Source organism: Mastigoproctus giganteus, chromosome 8, assembly GCF_048544385.1.
Source record: "Mastigoproctus giganteus isolate SK-2022 chromosome 8, ASM4854438v1, whole genome shotgun sequence".
Classification (NCBI taxonomy): domain Eukaryota; kingdom Metazoa; phylum Arthropoda; class Arachnida; order Uropygi; family Thelyphonidae; genus Mastigoproctus; species Mastigoproctus giganteus.
Window position 1 is genome coordinate 165,605,048 of NC_143582.1, and position 15,550 is coordinate 165,620,597.

A 15,550-nucleotide genomic window follows, 5' to 3' on the forward strand; every position below is an offset into this window, starting at 1 on the left:
TGTATTTTTAAAGTAATTAAAGTTGACCAGGTTACTGGTTATAACAAACTTAGTTCCCATCCTTATTTGAGATTGTTTTTTTTTTTTGTTTTAAATTTATTATGGCAATGGCCTTCTGGAAAGTTATTGTAGGAGTATGTTATAGACCATGATAACCATGAAAAATTACAAGTGTAACTGTGATGCTGCCTTGTCAGCTGTCAAAAGCAGTTATTGAAGCTGTAAATTCCTCTGGTCTCTGAGTGGCTCTATAACAAAACCAGTCTTCAAACAGTTCTGTATCTGTTTTGTAATATATTTCTTGAGATAGAGTAATTCTGATTCTATTTAAAGGGATTAAAATAATATGCATGGTTGAATTAATTGTATATAGCCATTTATTCATTGAAGAAAAATCAAGAATGTCACATATACAGCTTAAAACCAGATAGAAGCCAAATGATTAAGAAAAATAACTAAAAAAAAGGAAAAATTTAACTAAAAGAATGATAACGACTAGCTACTAATAATGTTTTCAGTGAAGTACTTACTCCAAAGTGCTTCCTTTCTGTTTATGCCGACGAATGATTAAACAGCAGCAAACACAGATGATGATAATTAGGATAGGAAGAACGAGGCCTAAGGTTATCCCTATTATTTTTCCTGCATAACTTTTGTTACCTAGAGGTGATATAAGAGATTAGCAAAAACTCTGGCAACTTAAAAAACTGTCAATTATTACAATTGATTATATCAATATAGTTTTAAAGCTAAATAACAGATATCTGATCATAATATTGCTACACTTGAAATTTTGAACAAAATACAGTCATATTTAATGTTATTCAAGTTTATTTAGTACACTCCTGATTATTCATGTAACCAGATACTGTTAATGTATGAGATATAAAATCACATAACTAGCTTATTCAAACCTTTCATTACTTTCTATTAAATGAGACCACATATAACTACTGATATGAATGACTTTGAACTGATTATATAGCATGTCACAAATTGAAATAAGTCAATCAAGACTTTCTATTATAAGTTAATAATTTATCATTTATTCTTAGCATATTTTTTTTTTTTTTTTTTGGAAGCTGGCTAAAATTCTAAGCTAGAGCAGTGACCTGCTGAAGGGTTAAAAAAAGAATATTGCATTCACAATAAAATGTGCTTTTTTTAAAACTCATTTTATTTCTGTGAATAAGCTTTATGATACAATTTTTTATTCTCTTTAAAGATAAACTCATTGATTTCAGATCATCAGTGATTTCAGGTCACTACAGTGGAAACCAGTCTTTAGAAGCATATAGCATGTTCATAAAGAATATAATTTTTTATTAAGATTTTGAAATGATTAAAATGTGTTGTAATGATATTCCTATAAACTTAGCTATATCTGGTTCTAGTGAACAATGAAGGCATTGCCTATCATGTTATTTCTTTTCCTTATTGACCTGCCAGTAAGTAATTTATATGAGCTTTAAAATTAATGAAACGTAAATCATTGTTAATTTTTACATAAAATTACACTTGACAATTTTAATTTTACATCCAGCATAACTAGATTAAGGAATAACTGTTAAATGGGTTAATTATGTTTTACAAGGAATTTAAATTTTAATTGTGTAAGTGGCTTATGAGATAATACTAATGATAATAATTATGATTATTGCAGCAGATTATTATTAATTATTACGAGGTAGACCTCAGTTAATTAACTTAATTGCTAATGTTCCAAGAAATTTTATTTAAAAGAGAAAGTGGTTCCATCAGTAAAAATATGTAAGAACCACTGCTTGATAGGATAACAATCATCCTATCATCATCATTTATCTTCAAACAGGCCTATGGGGCTGGGAAATTCCATGCTGCTGCAATAATTAAAGACCAACACCAGCCAGGAATTAAAAATTTTACTATAAAAATAAAATATACAGAATATAATGAAATACTGTGATACATTATCGGAAGACTAAAATATTACAATAAAATAAACTACGATAAAACGTTAAAAATGTAGTTAGCAATAAAATTATCTAAAATAAACTGGATTAAAAGCGATAAAACCTGAAGCTTTTGGAGACTGCTGTATCCTTCTTCAACAGTGTACTATTAGTGCAATGACACATCCTTAAGTAGCAGGCCCATGGCACTCATGCACGTGGTCCATCAGACACGTGGTCGACATTCAGAAACGAAAGTGGCTCGGGAGCGTGTCAAAAAAGAACCGGTCATCCCGTCTGAGGACAACCACCTCAAACAGGGAGTGTAAATGTATCCCCCTGTCCCTGTTAATAGTATTACGACTGGATGAACCGATTCGCAAGCTCTCGAGCCACTTGCGTTCCCAAAATCCATGGGCACGGTCCGTAATGACCGCATCTTCAGGGGAGATCCGATGTTGCTTCTCCCAGAAATGCTCTGCCACAGCAGACCTCGCATAATTAGCAGTCTTAATAGCAGTCATGTGCTCCCCCAGACAGTCTTTTAAACATCGCCCCATCTCCTCCACATAACACTTCTCACAATCCGGGCACTTAATCTCATAGACCACACTACTAGTATAGTCTTGGGCTACGGGATCTAACTTGAGACACCACTGCGTGCAATCTCCGTCCTGGAAGTTGCACACAGCGGGTCACACTCCCGTACTGCCCGTACAATGCTTTCTGAAAGGCCCGGATAGTAAGGAATGTATGCAGTAGCCACAGGGGCAGGCGACTCCCTACGATTGGACTCTAACCTATAAATATATTTGTCCAAGACCCTCTGGGGGTACCCACACTTCCTGAGGTCTGCTGTGACTCTGCAAATTTCCATTTTCTTATCCTTGGGGATACTACATAAGGTATAAGGGGATACTACAGTGGGTCCCCACCCTATTCAACAACACCCTGGCTACACTATTCTTATGATGATAAGCCTGTGCCAAGCTGTAATGAACACTGGCCATGGCACATAGGCTTTCTATAAATCGTTGTCTTTATTCTAGACCCATCTCTGCTAACCAGGACATCCAGACACGGGAGGGACCCAGCTTTTTCCACCTCCGAGGTGAATTGTATAAATGGGGAGAAGCTGTCAAGTAAATTGAGCACCTCATCTTCCTTCCCCTTTATAGATGCGTTTACATTCCCTGTTGGAGGCGGTTGTCCTCAGACGGGATTACTGGTTCTGTTTGACACGCTCCCGAGCCACTTCCGTTTCTGATGCACGCGTGGGGAATGCCGACCATGTGTCTGATGGACCACGTGCATGAGTGCCATGGGCCTGCTACTTAAGGATGTGTCATTGCACTAATAGCACACTGTTGAAGAAGGATACAGCAGTCTCCGAAAGATTCAGGTTTTATCACTTTTAATCCAGTTTATTTTAGATAATTTTATTGCTAACTACATTTTTAACGTTTTATCGTAGTTTATTTTATTATAATATTTTAGTCTTCTGATAGTGTATCACAGTATTTCATTATATTATGTATATTTTATTTTTATAGTAAAATTAATTCCTGGCTGGTGTTGGTCTTTAATTATTGCAGCATCATCATTTACTTTATATATCATAAAACTTTAGAAATGCTGTTTTCACCTCTTACTGAAACACAGGAAGAGTTTCTAATATGAGAAATCTGCAATGTTCTTGGGATCTACACATATTCTGAGTAAAAAATACTTGATTGTAGGTCAGCAAAATATTACCTACAACTCAAATTTCAAAATATAGCAAATTTATTATAATATTATAGGGCATAAAAATATTAAAAATGTATACATATAATGTATACAGGAAAAATAATAAAACCAAATTATAAAATATAAACTACATATAAAAATCTCAAGGTCTTCAGGGGAATGTGATCCCTTCCCACCTTTTCGTCTTTATTTTAATGTGGGGGAAAGGAGGTGAAAAGAGAAGGTCACATTCCCCTAAATAGTTTGGGAATTTATCTGCCATGCCCTATCAGAATAAAATAAACACCTGAAGTTTTGTCTGTTCATCATCTAATTTTAATTATTTGATGAATTAAAACTAAATTTAATTAGGTTAAATTATTCTGAGAATATTATGAGGTATGTGTATAGAGTGACCAACTGTAATTTTGCTATTTGCAAATTAAAAAACAGTCAAGAGTGATAACTGACTAAAATTTTGTTATGATAAAGCTAAATGTTATAGCGATACCACTATTTGCAATCTTGATTACAGGAAACTGAGTTCTCATTTTATTTGCTAAGATACTGTATATCTAAAAAGAGAAGTTTATGTTCCCATGTCTATAATATTCTGAATTTATTTCTAGCTTGAATTTTATTTTTGGATTTTCATATATAAAATAAATACTTACCTGTAATCAACATTCATAAATGGCTGACATTTAATTTTATTTAAACTAAATTTTAACCCATTATTTATAACCACTTAAGTGGTAAGTGTTTATAAATCTCATTTACAGACAGAAACTTCCCATATTTATTTTATCTAGGTTTTATAATTGACAGTTTTATTATTATTATTTTTTTTTTTGTTAGTTGTTGGCACATCGGCTTCTGTGGACATAATGCACTTCCCAAAGTTTTTGCATTGTACTCTGATCCAAGCCCGAGGTGGGATTCGAACACGTGACCTTTGGGTTGTCATGCAGGCACTTTACCTACCTGGCTAGCCCACTCAGCACAGTTTTATTATTTTAACTATATAAATCGCATTTGAGTCTATTTTTATATTTTGAATTCATTTTAATTCTCCAGATTACACATTACAATAAACTTTTTATTTCTGGAAATTTGAGTTGCAGGCAATATTTTTTTGATTTATTACCAACTTGTTTTATTCACTTCATTTCTTATAAATATAATGATTTGTTTAAAACTAGTGATATAATATATAAACAAAATCCTAGTGATATAAGGTGCATTATTCAACAAAAAGTATTGCATTTTGGTGGTAGTAGTAGTAGTAGTGGGATGTGATGCAAGAAAGCAAGTGTATGAGCTTATGCAGCATCAGACAAAAAAAAAAAAAAATATCACAACATTCCCTCCAAATGCCTGCCCAGTTCCTTCTTATATTTATTCAACCTATCAACTTCCACAACAACAGATAGAAATTTGTTCCAGCAATTAACCACCCGCTGGCTAAAGGCAAATTTCCGCACATCTATTCTACATCTGTCTTTTCTTAATTTAAATTTATGCCCCCTTAGGTTCATAATCTGAACAAGTGGAAGGATCCCATCAGAATTCAGCGTGCTCAACCCATTCAAAGCCTTATATACCTCAATCAGATCACCGCGCAGGTGCCTAGTCTCCAGCCACTGCAATTTGCAGAACTTAAGCCTCTCTTGGTAAGAGGATCCCTTCATTCCCCTCACCAATCTTGTTGCCCTTCTCTGTACACACTCAAGTAAATCTACATCCTTCCTAAAATGAGGCCTGCAGACCTGTACGCAGTACTCAAGGCGTGGCCTGACCATTGCCTTATACAGAAGGATAATCACCTTTTCCCTGCTAGCAAACTTCCTATATATCATTGACAAAACCCCATGACCTGTCCTGGCAGCCTGTCTGCATTGCTCAGAAAACTTCATATCTGCCTGCACAATTACTCCCAGGTCTTTTTCATTTTCTACCACCTTAAGTGTAGTACCAGACAGTTGGTACATTTCTCTGGGGTGACTTCTACCCATATGCAGTACTTTGCATTTGTCAAGGTTAAACTTCAGTTGCCACTTCTTAGCCCATCTGCCCAAATTATCTAGATCCTGTTGCAGTAGCACACTGCCATTACTGTCATTAACAACCCTGCCAACCTTTGTTGGCAGGGTTGTTAATGCAAACTTCGACATTAAGCCTGATATACCTTCATCAATGTCATTGATAAATATACAAAACAACAGTGGACCCAACACCGAAACCTGTGGGACTCCACTAATAACATTAGTCCACAAAGAGCAGTACCCATTGATTACCACCCTCTGTCTTCTCCCACTTAACCATTCTTTTATCCATTGTAGCAACTTACCCTTAATACCATTCTACTCCAATTTGTACAATAGTCTTTCATGCGCAACAGTGTCAAAAGCTTACCTGAAATCCAAATAGATGATATCAAAATTATTTTTTGCATCCAGTTCCTTTGTAACCACATCATAATATCCTATCAAATTTGTCAGACAAGACTTTCCCTTAACAAACCCATGCTGTGTCTGAATTATTGCAGCAGTCTTGTCTAGATGATCCTGCAATGCATCTTTAACCAGTGACTCCATTATTTTACCCGGAACAGAAGTTAAACTAACTGGTCTGTAATTACTCGTGTCACCCTTCGATCCCCCTTTGTGAATTGGGGATACATTTGCACATCTCCAGTCCGTGGGAACCTCCCCTGAGTCCAAGGATGCTCTTATAATTATGGCCAAGGGTTTGCTTAGTTGCTTTGCCGCCTCCTTTAATATAACTGGATAGATCCCATCCACCCCAGGTGCTTTTCTTATGTTTAACTTCAAAAATTTCTCCTCCACTTTGCTCTCAGTTATTACAAAATCATTAAGTATCCTGCTACAATTTGATAACCTTCTGCCATTTCCAAACCTTAATAACTCCTCATGTGTGAATGTAGATGCAAATACTCATTCAGTTTGTTTGCTATCTGGGCAGGATCATCAACAGACGATCCATCGATATCAAGTGGACCAATCAGATTCATCCCCTTCCTTTTAGAGTTTATATAAGTGAAGAAATCCTTGCTGTTTTTCTTAGCATCCTTTGCCAAAGATTTCTCGTAATCTGCCTTCGCCTGCAGAGTTGGTAAGATGTCTGGTATGGAGTGTGGTACTTTATGGAAAGCAGACATGGACACTGAGAATGGAAGATGTTAAAGATGGGAAAGTTCTGAGATGTGGATATGGAGAAGGGTGAATGAAAAGAGATGTCTGACCGAAATAATCAGAAAGTGGAAGAAAAACTGGACTGGATATGTGTTGTGAGGTGAAGGGTTGATAACACTAGCCAACAAAAAATATTTTTTGTCATACCTCTGCAATTAAAATATATAATTCTGGAGGAAATAAATGTGTGATTCCAAAAATCAACATAAAAAGTCTATCACGCCTACATCAAAAGATGTACCAATGTGTAATGTCAAAATAAAGGGATATATACGTATAATTCAAGTTTGTAATACAAGTGTAAAAAAATATTATACATTCTATTATATGGTTGGAGGATAGATTTACAACCCTGAGAACATGTTGCGATCAGTTAACACTTGGAAAACTCCTCACCAAAAATGCTAAGTGTGCTCTCTTCAAATTGTAAATTGCTGCATTGGAATTTGAACCTAAGAACCATTGGTTCTGATTATGTTTATCACAAGAAAACCGAGGCCAGAATCGATTGCTAAAATTAAGAAAATTAGCTTATATCTGTTAAAATAAATCAGTATGTCATAGGTTACTGGCCAGATTATGCGACATTGGCATATTTTTGTAAAATGTAACTCCCTTTATATTTAATAACTGTGACATGAAGTGAAACTATCATGGTGATTTTCAAAATCTATGCATAAAAATTGGTTAAAAACAGCATTTAAGTTCTTGGAGGCAAAAATCGTGTGGCTAGTGTAATCAAGAGGGGGAAGGCAGATAAGCACAGATAAAGAGGAAGGCTGAGGATAAGGAGATATGGAGATGTTACTGTGTGTGTGCCGGGAGCTGCTCTTGGCAGAGAACTGGTGAAGATGAACCCCAGAATAATATACCAGTGCAGAATAATTCAGTGCTACCACACTCAAGGTAGTAGACAATGAAAAACACATAAGGGGAACTGTGCAGTCCAAACTGAAGTTCCCTGAGTGGTGCAGACAGGCTGAGAGGCCAGCTCATGGGATTCTGTCAATAATATACAAGAATTTTGCCAGCAGGAACAGCAACAGCTAGGGTCACATCTTGGTATACAAGTATACACATCTGTAGACCTGATTTTAGGAAGATCTGTTTGAATGGGTGCAAAGAAGAGTAATCATGGCACATAAGGGTACACTTAACAAAAAAGACTTCAGTTGTGAAATTACAGTGCTATAAACTAGGCACCTGCAAGGAGCCCTGAATGAACTGTTTAAGATTTTAAATGGACTGAGTAAACCAAATGCTGATAGTAGGCTTACTCTTTCTCAGACCATGCCATAGCAAATTTAAACTGAAAAAGGATGTTGCAGGATTTGTTGTTGTTGGCTTAGGGATTTATTAGGTGCATCGGCAAATATGGCCATAGTTGCAGGATAGATGTGCAAAAAGTTGTTTTCAGTCAGTAACTGATTGTTGGGACAAACTTCCATCTGGTGTTGGGTTGAGGAAGTGGGTAGTTTGAATAAATTTAAGGAAGGTTTAGACAAATTATTTTAGAGGATGACAAATGACGTGGGTAGTTTTTTTTAAATTTTTTTGGCTAATGCTGTATAAGCTTGCTTCCCCTTGCATCATATGCTACTACTAATACAAATACTAACCTTCACTTTAACAGATCTCTATTTAATGGACACTTAATCCACTCAATTTTTTATTTGTAAGGAACCATTTACATAACTGCTTCTGTCTGATGGTATTTGCCATCAGATAAAATATTTTCACAATAACGTGCCAAAGAACCAGGATTTTCCTCACCATCACTTTCCATCTACATGCTTGGTTTGTCAGATGTCAGCAAGAAGTCAAATGAATCTCCAAGCAATGGTACACAAGAGCTCTTCAGACTCAGAATAAGCAGTAGTCTGAGTTTTCACTGCAACTGTACATGGTTGCAAAATTTCAAGATCTTCTTCACAGAGTAAGTGCAGTAAAATACAGTTATTTAATTCAGTTATACAGATATTTAATGATTTTTATTTCATAATACAGCACATTTTCAGAAAATTTTAGTAACCTTGGTGATTAACCAGATATCCAGTCTGCCTTCAATTGCATTGATGTCTGGCCTCTCCTTCAGCTATGCGAGGAGGGATGTCAGATCAAAGGCAATATCCTTGAATTCTTAAAGTTGTTTGTTACGACCAGGGTTCTTCACCTGATTGCGAATAAAAAATCCTTCACTGGTAAAGTCAGTGCAGGTGTTCCCCAAGGCGGAGTCCTTTCTGGGCTCCTCTTACTGCTGCTATTCTGTGCCAGTAAATTCAGTAATCTAGAGTACATTGCAGTGTTTTCATATCTCAAAACTAAGTCCAATTATTTATCTTCACTCTGTTTGTGTGTTTATTTTTCTTAGTTGTATCCATCATGAATTACAAGGTTTGGCAACAAAGTTCAGGACTGGTACTACTGCGGTTGTGTTCATTGAGTTTGAAAATAAATGGAAGAGGTATGCTTTAGTTAAAACTTCCTCCAACAGATTGTAGTACAGAAATTGTCCAGTAGGCTGACAGGAACGCAAGTAACAACCAGTTTCATTAGTAGTGTTAAAGTTCCATGTCATGATATTGCAATGGAGCAAGAAACAAATATCAAATTTTGCTTTAAATTGAGAAAATCAACAACAGAAACATATGAAATGTTAAAAACTGTTTATGGTGAAGAAACACTAAGTCATATCAGCATATATTTCAGGGAGGGGAATGCCAGAAGTGTATTAAACTCTGGCAGTAAGCTAGATATCTTGTAATAACTGAGAGTAAAGTGGAGGAGAAATTGTTGAAGATAAACATAAGAAAGACACCTGGGGTGGATGGAATCTATTCAGTTATATTAAAGGAGGTGGCAATTTGGCCATAATTATGAGAGCTTCCCTGGACTCAGAGGAGGTACCCATGGACTGGAGATATGTAGATGTGACCCCAATCCACAAAGGAGGATCAAAGGAAGACACAGGTAATTACAGACCTGTTAGTTTAACTTCTGTTCCAGGGAAATTAATGGAGGCACTGGTTAACAAAACACTGCAGGATCATATAGACAAGAGTTCAGTTATAGCTCGGACACAGAATGGGTTTATTAAGGGGACATTTTGTCTGACCAATTTGATTGGATACTATGATGTAGTCGCAAAGGAACTGGATGCAAAGAATAACTTTGATATCATATATTTGGATCTTAGAAAGGCCTTTAATACTGTTGCACAAATTGGAGCAGTGTGGTATTGGAGGCAAATTGCTGCTATGGATAAAGGGATGGTTGAGTGGGAGAAGACAGAGTGGTAATCAATGGACTCTGCTTTTCGTGGACTAATGTTATTAGCGGAGTCCCTCAGGGTTCAGTGTTGGGCCCATTGTTGTTTTCTGTATTTATAAATGATATTAATAATGGTATAGTAGACTTAATGACCACGTTTTCAGACGATACGAAGGTTGGCAGGGTTGTTAATGACACTAATGACAGTACGCTGCTGCAACAGGATCTAGAAATGTTGAGCAGATGGGCTGAGAGGTGGCAAATGAAGTTTAACATTGACAAATGTAAAGTATTATATATGGGAAGCAGTCACCTCAGAGTAACATATCAACTCTGTGGTACTACACTGACAGTGGTAGAGAATGAAAAGGACCTGGGGGTAATTGTGCAGGCAGATATGAAGTTTTCTGAGCAGTGCAAATGGTCTGCAAGAGTAGCTCATGGTGTCTTGTCAATGATATACAGGAATATTTCTAGCAGGGATAAGGAGGTGATTATCCCCTTGTATAAAGCAAGGGTCAGGCCACACCTCAAGTACTGTATACAGGTCTGGAGGCCTCATTTTAAGAAGGATGTAGAGCTGGTGGAACGAGTACAGAGAAGGGCAACAAGATCAGTGAATGGAACAAAGGGTTGCTCTTATGAAGAAAGGCTTAAGTTTTGCAAATTACAGTGTCTGGAGACTAGGCACCTGCGAGGTGATCTGATTGAGGTGTATAAAGCCTTGAATGGTTTGAGCATGCTCAATGCTCTCAGAATAATCACCTGAGAGGGCATAAATTCAAATTGAGGAAAGACAGATGTAGGATAGACGTGTGGAAATTTGCCTTTAGCCAGCGGGTGGTTGGTTGGTGGAACAGACTTCCATCGCTTGTCGTGGAAGTTGATAGCTTAAGTAAGTTTAAGGCTCAGCTGGACAGGTATTTTGAATGAACAGAGGGGTGAAGTGGAAGTGGGTTTTTTTTTTTTTTTTTTTGGCTGATGCTGCATAAGCTTGCTTTCTTGCATCAAATGCCTCTACTAATGCTAATGCTGATGGGATTCTTCCTCTTGCTCAGAATAATCGCCTAAGAGGGCATAAATTCAAATTGAGGAAAGACAGATGTAGGATAGACGTGTGGAAATTTGCCTTTAGCCAGCAGGTGGTTGGTTGGTTGGTGGAACAGACTTCCATCCCTTGTCGTGGAAGTTGATAGCCTAAATAAGTTTAAGGCTCAGCTGGACAGGTATTTTGAACGAACAGAGGGGGGAAGTGGAAGTGGGTTTTTTTTTTTTTTTTTGGCTGATGCTGCATAAGCTTGCTTTCTTGCATCAAATGCCTCTACTAATGCTAATGCTGATGGGATTCTTCCTCTTGCTCAGAGTAATCGCCTAAGAGGGCATAAATTCAAGTTGAGGAAAGACAGTTGTAGGATAGATGTGCGGAAGTTTGCCTTTAGCCAGCGGGTGGTTGATTGCTGGAACAAACTTCCATCTGTCCTTGTAGAAGCTGATACTTAAATAGATTGAAGGCAGAACTTGACAAACATTTGAAGCGAGTGGATGGGTGAAATAAGGGTGTTTTTTTTTTTTTTTTTTTTGGCTGATGCCATATAAGCTTGCTTTCTTGCATCATGTGCCTTTGCTAATGCTAATATGAATGGTATAGGTGGTTCAAAGACAGACATGAGGAAGTTCGCAGTGAACAAATGTTTGGGTAACTGAGCCAAGAAAGAAATCATTGTTTGACCCTCAGAATGATAGCTGATGAGTTGGATATGAATAAGGAGATGATTCATCAAATTCTGTATGATGAAAAGGAAGATCTCTGCAAAATTTATGCTGCATAGCCTTCAGATGAGCAGAAGCAATGAAGTGTGTCATCAAAGACAATCCTAATTTCCTTGACTGTATTGTCACTGGAGATGAGTGTTGGGTGTTTCAGTACAATCCAGAGATGAAGCAGTAAGAGCATACAGTGGACTTCAAAATCAACATCAAGGCCCAAAATATTTCATCTTAGAAGTCCAGGATCAAAACAATATTGATCGTGTTTTTTGACAAATAGAGTGTAATTCATCTGGAATTTGTACTGAAGAGGAGATAATCAATTCTGTGTCCTATGTACAGGTGCCTCAAAGAATATTGAAGCATAATTTCTGGGTGAGGTAGCAATTTCAAGGGAAAGGCAGCTGGTTATTGTTAACGACAACAGCCCTGCCCATTTCACATTGTTGTGAAGAGACATTTCTGATGAAACATGGCATTGTACAGATCAACCATCCACCCTACTATCATGATCTAGCACCAGAAAATGTCTTCTTTCCCAAGGTGAAAACTGCTCCCAAAGGAAAGAGATTTCAGGATGCTAAGAACATAAGAGAAAATGTAACTGCCAAACTGAACGTCATATCTTTGGGCATCTTTGCTGACTCTTTTCAGAAACATTTAGAATGGTATAATAAGTGCATTTAATCAGATGGTGATTACTTTGAATATAAATAAAAACTGTTTTTGAGCTCCTTCACTTTGTGTCTTTTTACTGCACCAGTCCAGGAACTTTATTGGCACACTTCTTATGTCTTTCAAGGATCAAGCTGTGTGAGCATCCAGCTACCGTTTAATCATTAAATTAAATTAATTTCACTCTTTCTTGTTTATTAATTCCTTATGCCCTTTTTGTGAAAAACAATATAATATATTAATCAAATTAATAAGCTATTACATGATTACTAAATGCTCCTCCAAACAGTGTTTTATCTGCCACTTGAACAAGCAGGAGTTTGTCTTTATTCTCCTTTGAATAATTACGAGCTAGTAAGTTTCAAACTACAAGCATTATATAACACAAATGTACATGTAGTGCAAAAGCATAATTTTGTACATAGCAAAGAGCAAACTAAGTTTGCTACAAAAAAAAAATGTAACAAAGATGATGCTTTTGCATCATATACAAAGTAGTGTTATATAATCTCACAGCCTACAGCTGAAGCTCTAAATAATTCAACAATGATAAATCCATACTTTTGGCATCTCTCATATTGAAGGAGTATAGCATTCATGAGGTGTCAAATTCCTACAATGATGGGTGCCTAGGTATCCACTGATAGCTCAATTTCTGGGGAAGGAACCTTAGAAATTGCTGTAAAGTAGTGGCACATTACATATAAATAGCAATCTACTTCTCCTTAAGCAGCAGCTGTTTATTTGTAGTCTAAAAAGAGGACCTTGTGGTGATTTTCTTCATGAAATTCATTTAATTCATTTGTATTTGTAACACATGTAATTTGCTATTTTGCTTTGCTATGTACAAAATTACTAACACACTTGCACTTTTGAGGTACATATGTGTTAGTAATATCTTTATTTTAAGGGAAAAATATATTAATACACTGGGATGGAAACACACTTACTTCTTCAATGGATATTCCCTTGCAGCTTGAAAGTATGAAATATGTTCTACACTATCCATGAGCTTGCCTAGACAAGCCAAGAGTAGCAGTAAAGCAGCACATTGAGGTAAGAAAGTGCACCTCATAAATTTAGTCATCCTATGATTCTGCAAATTAATCTATTACCTAGTGACAAATTATACATATGTATACATATATACACAGAAAAAAAATCTAGTTTATTATACAGTTTTATAGAGAAATGGTTGACACACTTATTTTGGCGTCCAAGGGCACCAACATCTCAAATCCGGCCTTACTTGTGCTTACTTGTCGTCCTTTTTCGTCTTTGCTTCTAGCAATTTATTAAATACAATTATAAAAAGTCTGAATACCTTAATCTGTTATTTTCAACAATATAAAACCTCTTTTGTCACTGTAAATATAATTAATCTTTTATCTGATCTTTTATTCTATTACTGTTCTTAACAGTAAATATTACTATTAGTTATTACTGCTAACTGACAAGTGACCATTGTGTGTCTATTACTACCATGTAGTTGTCGTTATCTCTCACTGGACTAGTTTCTACTCTCCCTGCAGTTTTTGGAGAATTTCCCTCACTGTTCTTCCTAGAAACAAAATTGTAAATATTGTCAGACCCCCTAGTAGTTCTACTGGGAAGTCAGAACTGTAAGCTGTACACCTATAATTTCCACAATAAAGATCATCTTTATTACTTTTATGGTGCTGTTTATTTGAAGTGAGATGCCATTTATTTGTATTGAGCAACTTGTTACAAGGACCTGAATAGAAGGACCAGCCTATAAGGATTTAGTGTTTTTTCATTAGGTAAATAGTTTTGCACATGGCAGCCCATTATACAGGACCAGGGTATGTCTGCCAGGGGCAAAGGTTGATGACGTTGTAGAGCGGATATCATCTTTCAAGGGCACAAAAGGTGATATAGTTGTACACGTTGGCACTAATGATATTAAGAGTAGGAGACCGGCGGAATTACTCAACAAGTACAGGACACTGTTGAAAAAAAGCCGTGAAATAGGGTTGAATTTGAAAGTGTCTGCAATTCTGCCCAGACACGATAGGAGGGAGTATATGATGAGAGCCTTGTCGATCAATTCGGCCCTGGAAAGATTGTGCAAGGCTCAAGGGGCAGAATTTTTTTCAGCCTGGACTGTACTTGTTAACAGGAGAGATTGCTTCTACAGGGATGGGATAAACTTAAATAGAAAGGGTGCAAGAATATTTGCTGATGCTATCGAGGCAGTGTTAGGTGGGTCGGAAAACTGCTAGTTTGGGGGGATACAAAGACTAATAGTTTAACAGTAACCGCAGGCAGAGGTGAAGGTGATTCTTGCACAACTTCTATTAGAATAAGAAGCGACCTGGAGCGAGGGGTGTTGGGGGTTTCAGGGACGGATGGCAGTCATCATGGAATAGTTGGGTATATGGGATGTGTTAGGGTAACAAGGAATAGGCATAGGAGCATGTATGCTTGCATGTATACCAATGCTAGAAATATAGTAAATAAATTTGATGAATTTGAAGTGTTGGTCAAGACATCAAAGGCGGATATTGTTGGGATAGCAGAGACGTGGTGTCACAAAGATATAAGGAATGCAGAACTGGAATTTGGGAGTACAATGTGTACAGAAAGGATAGACAGGACAGAAAGGGAGGGGGTGTTATGCTGTTAATTAAGAAAAACATAAAATCAAAGGAAGTGCACCCAGTTAATATAGATGAACAGTGCTCTGTTGAGTCGGTTTGGTGTGAGATAAGCACTGCGAAAGGAAAAATAAGAGTAGGAGTGTGTTATAGGCCTAATGACTTGAATGAGTACAATGAACAATTGTACAGAGAAATAGAGTGGGCCAGTAAATCAGAATGTCTTATAATGGGGGATTTTAACTTCCCAGATATTGACTGAAACTTGTGGGTTGGTCACTCACACACTAGTCAGACTTTTGTGGAGTTATTGGATGATTGTTTTCTGCAGCAGCATGTTCGAGAG

The 15,550-nt window shown here is 36.7% G+C and overlaps 1 protein-coding gene across 1 annotated transcript in view; it reads right to left on the reverse strand.

Annotated features, from left to right (window-relative positions):
* mesh (sushi domain containing 2 mesh) overlaps window positions 1-15,550 on the reverse strand; it is a 251,344-nt gene that overhangs the window by 27,062 nt on the left and 208,732 nt on the right. Inside the window, exon 19 of the mRNA XM_090380389.1 lies at window positions 531-660. Coding sequence (XP_090236515.1) covers window positions 531-660 — 130 coding nt within the window. The remainder of the gene's footprint in view (window positions 1-530; window positions 661-15,550) is intronic.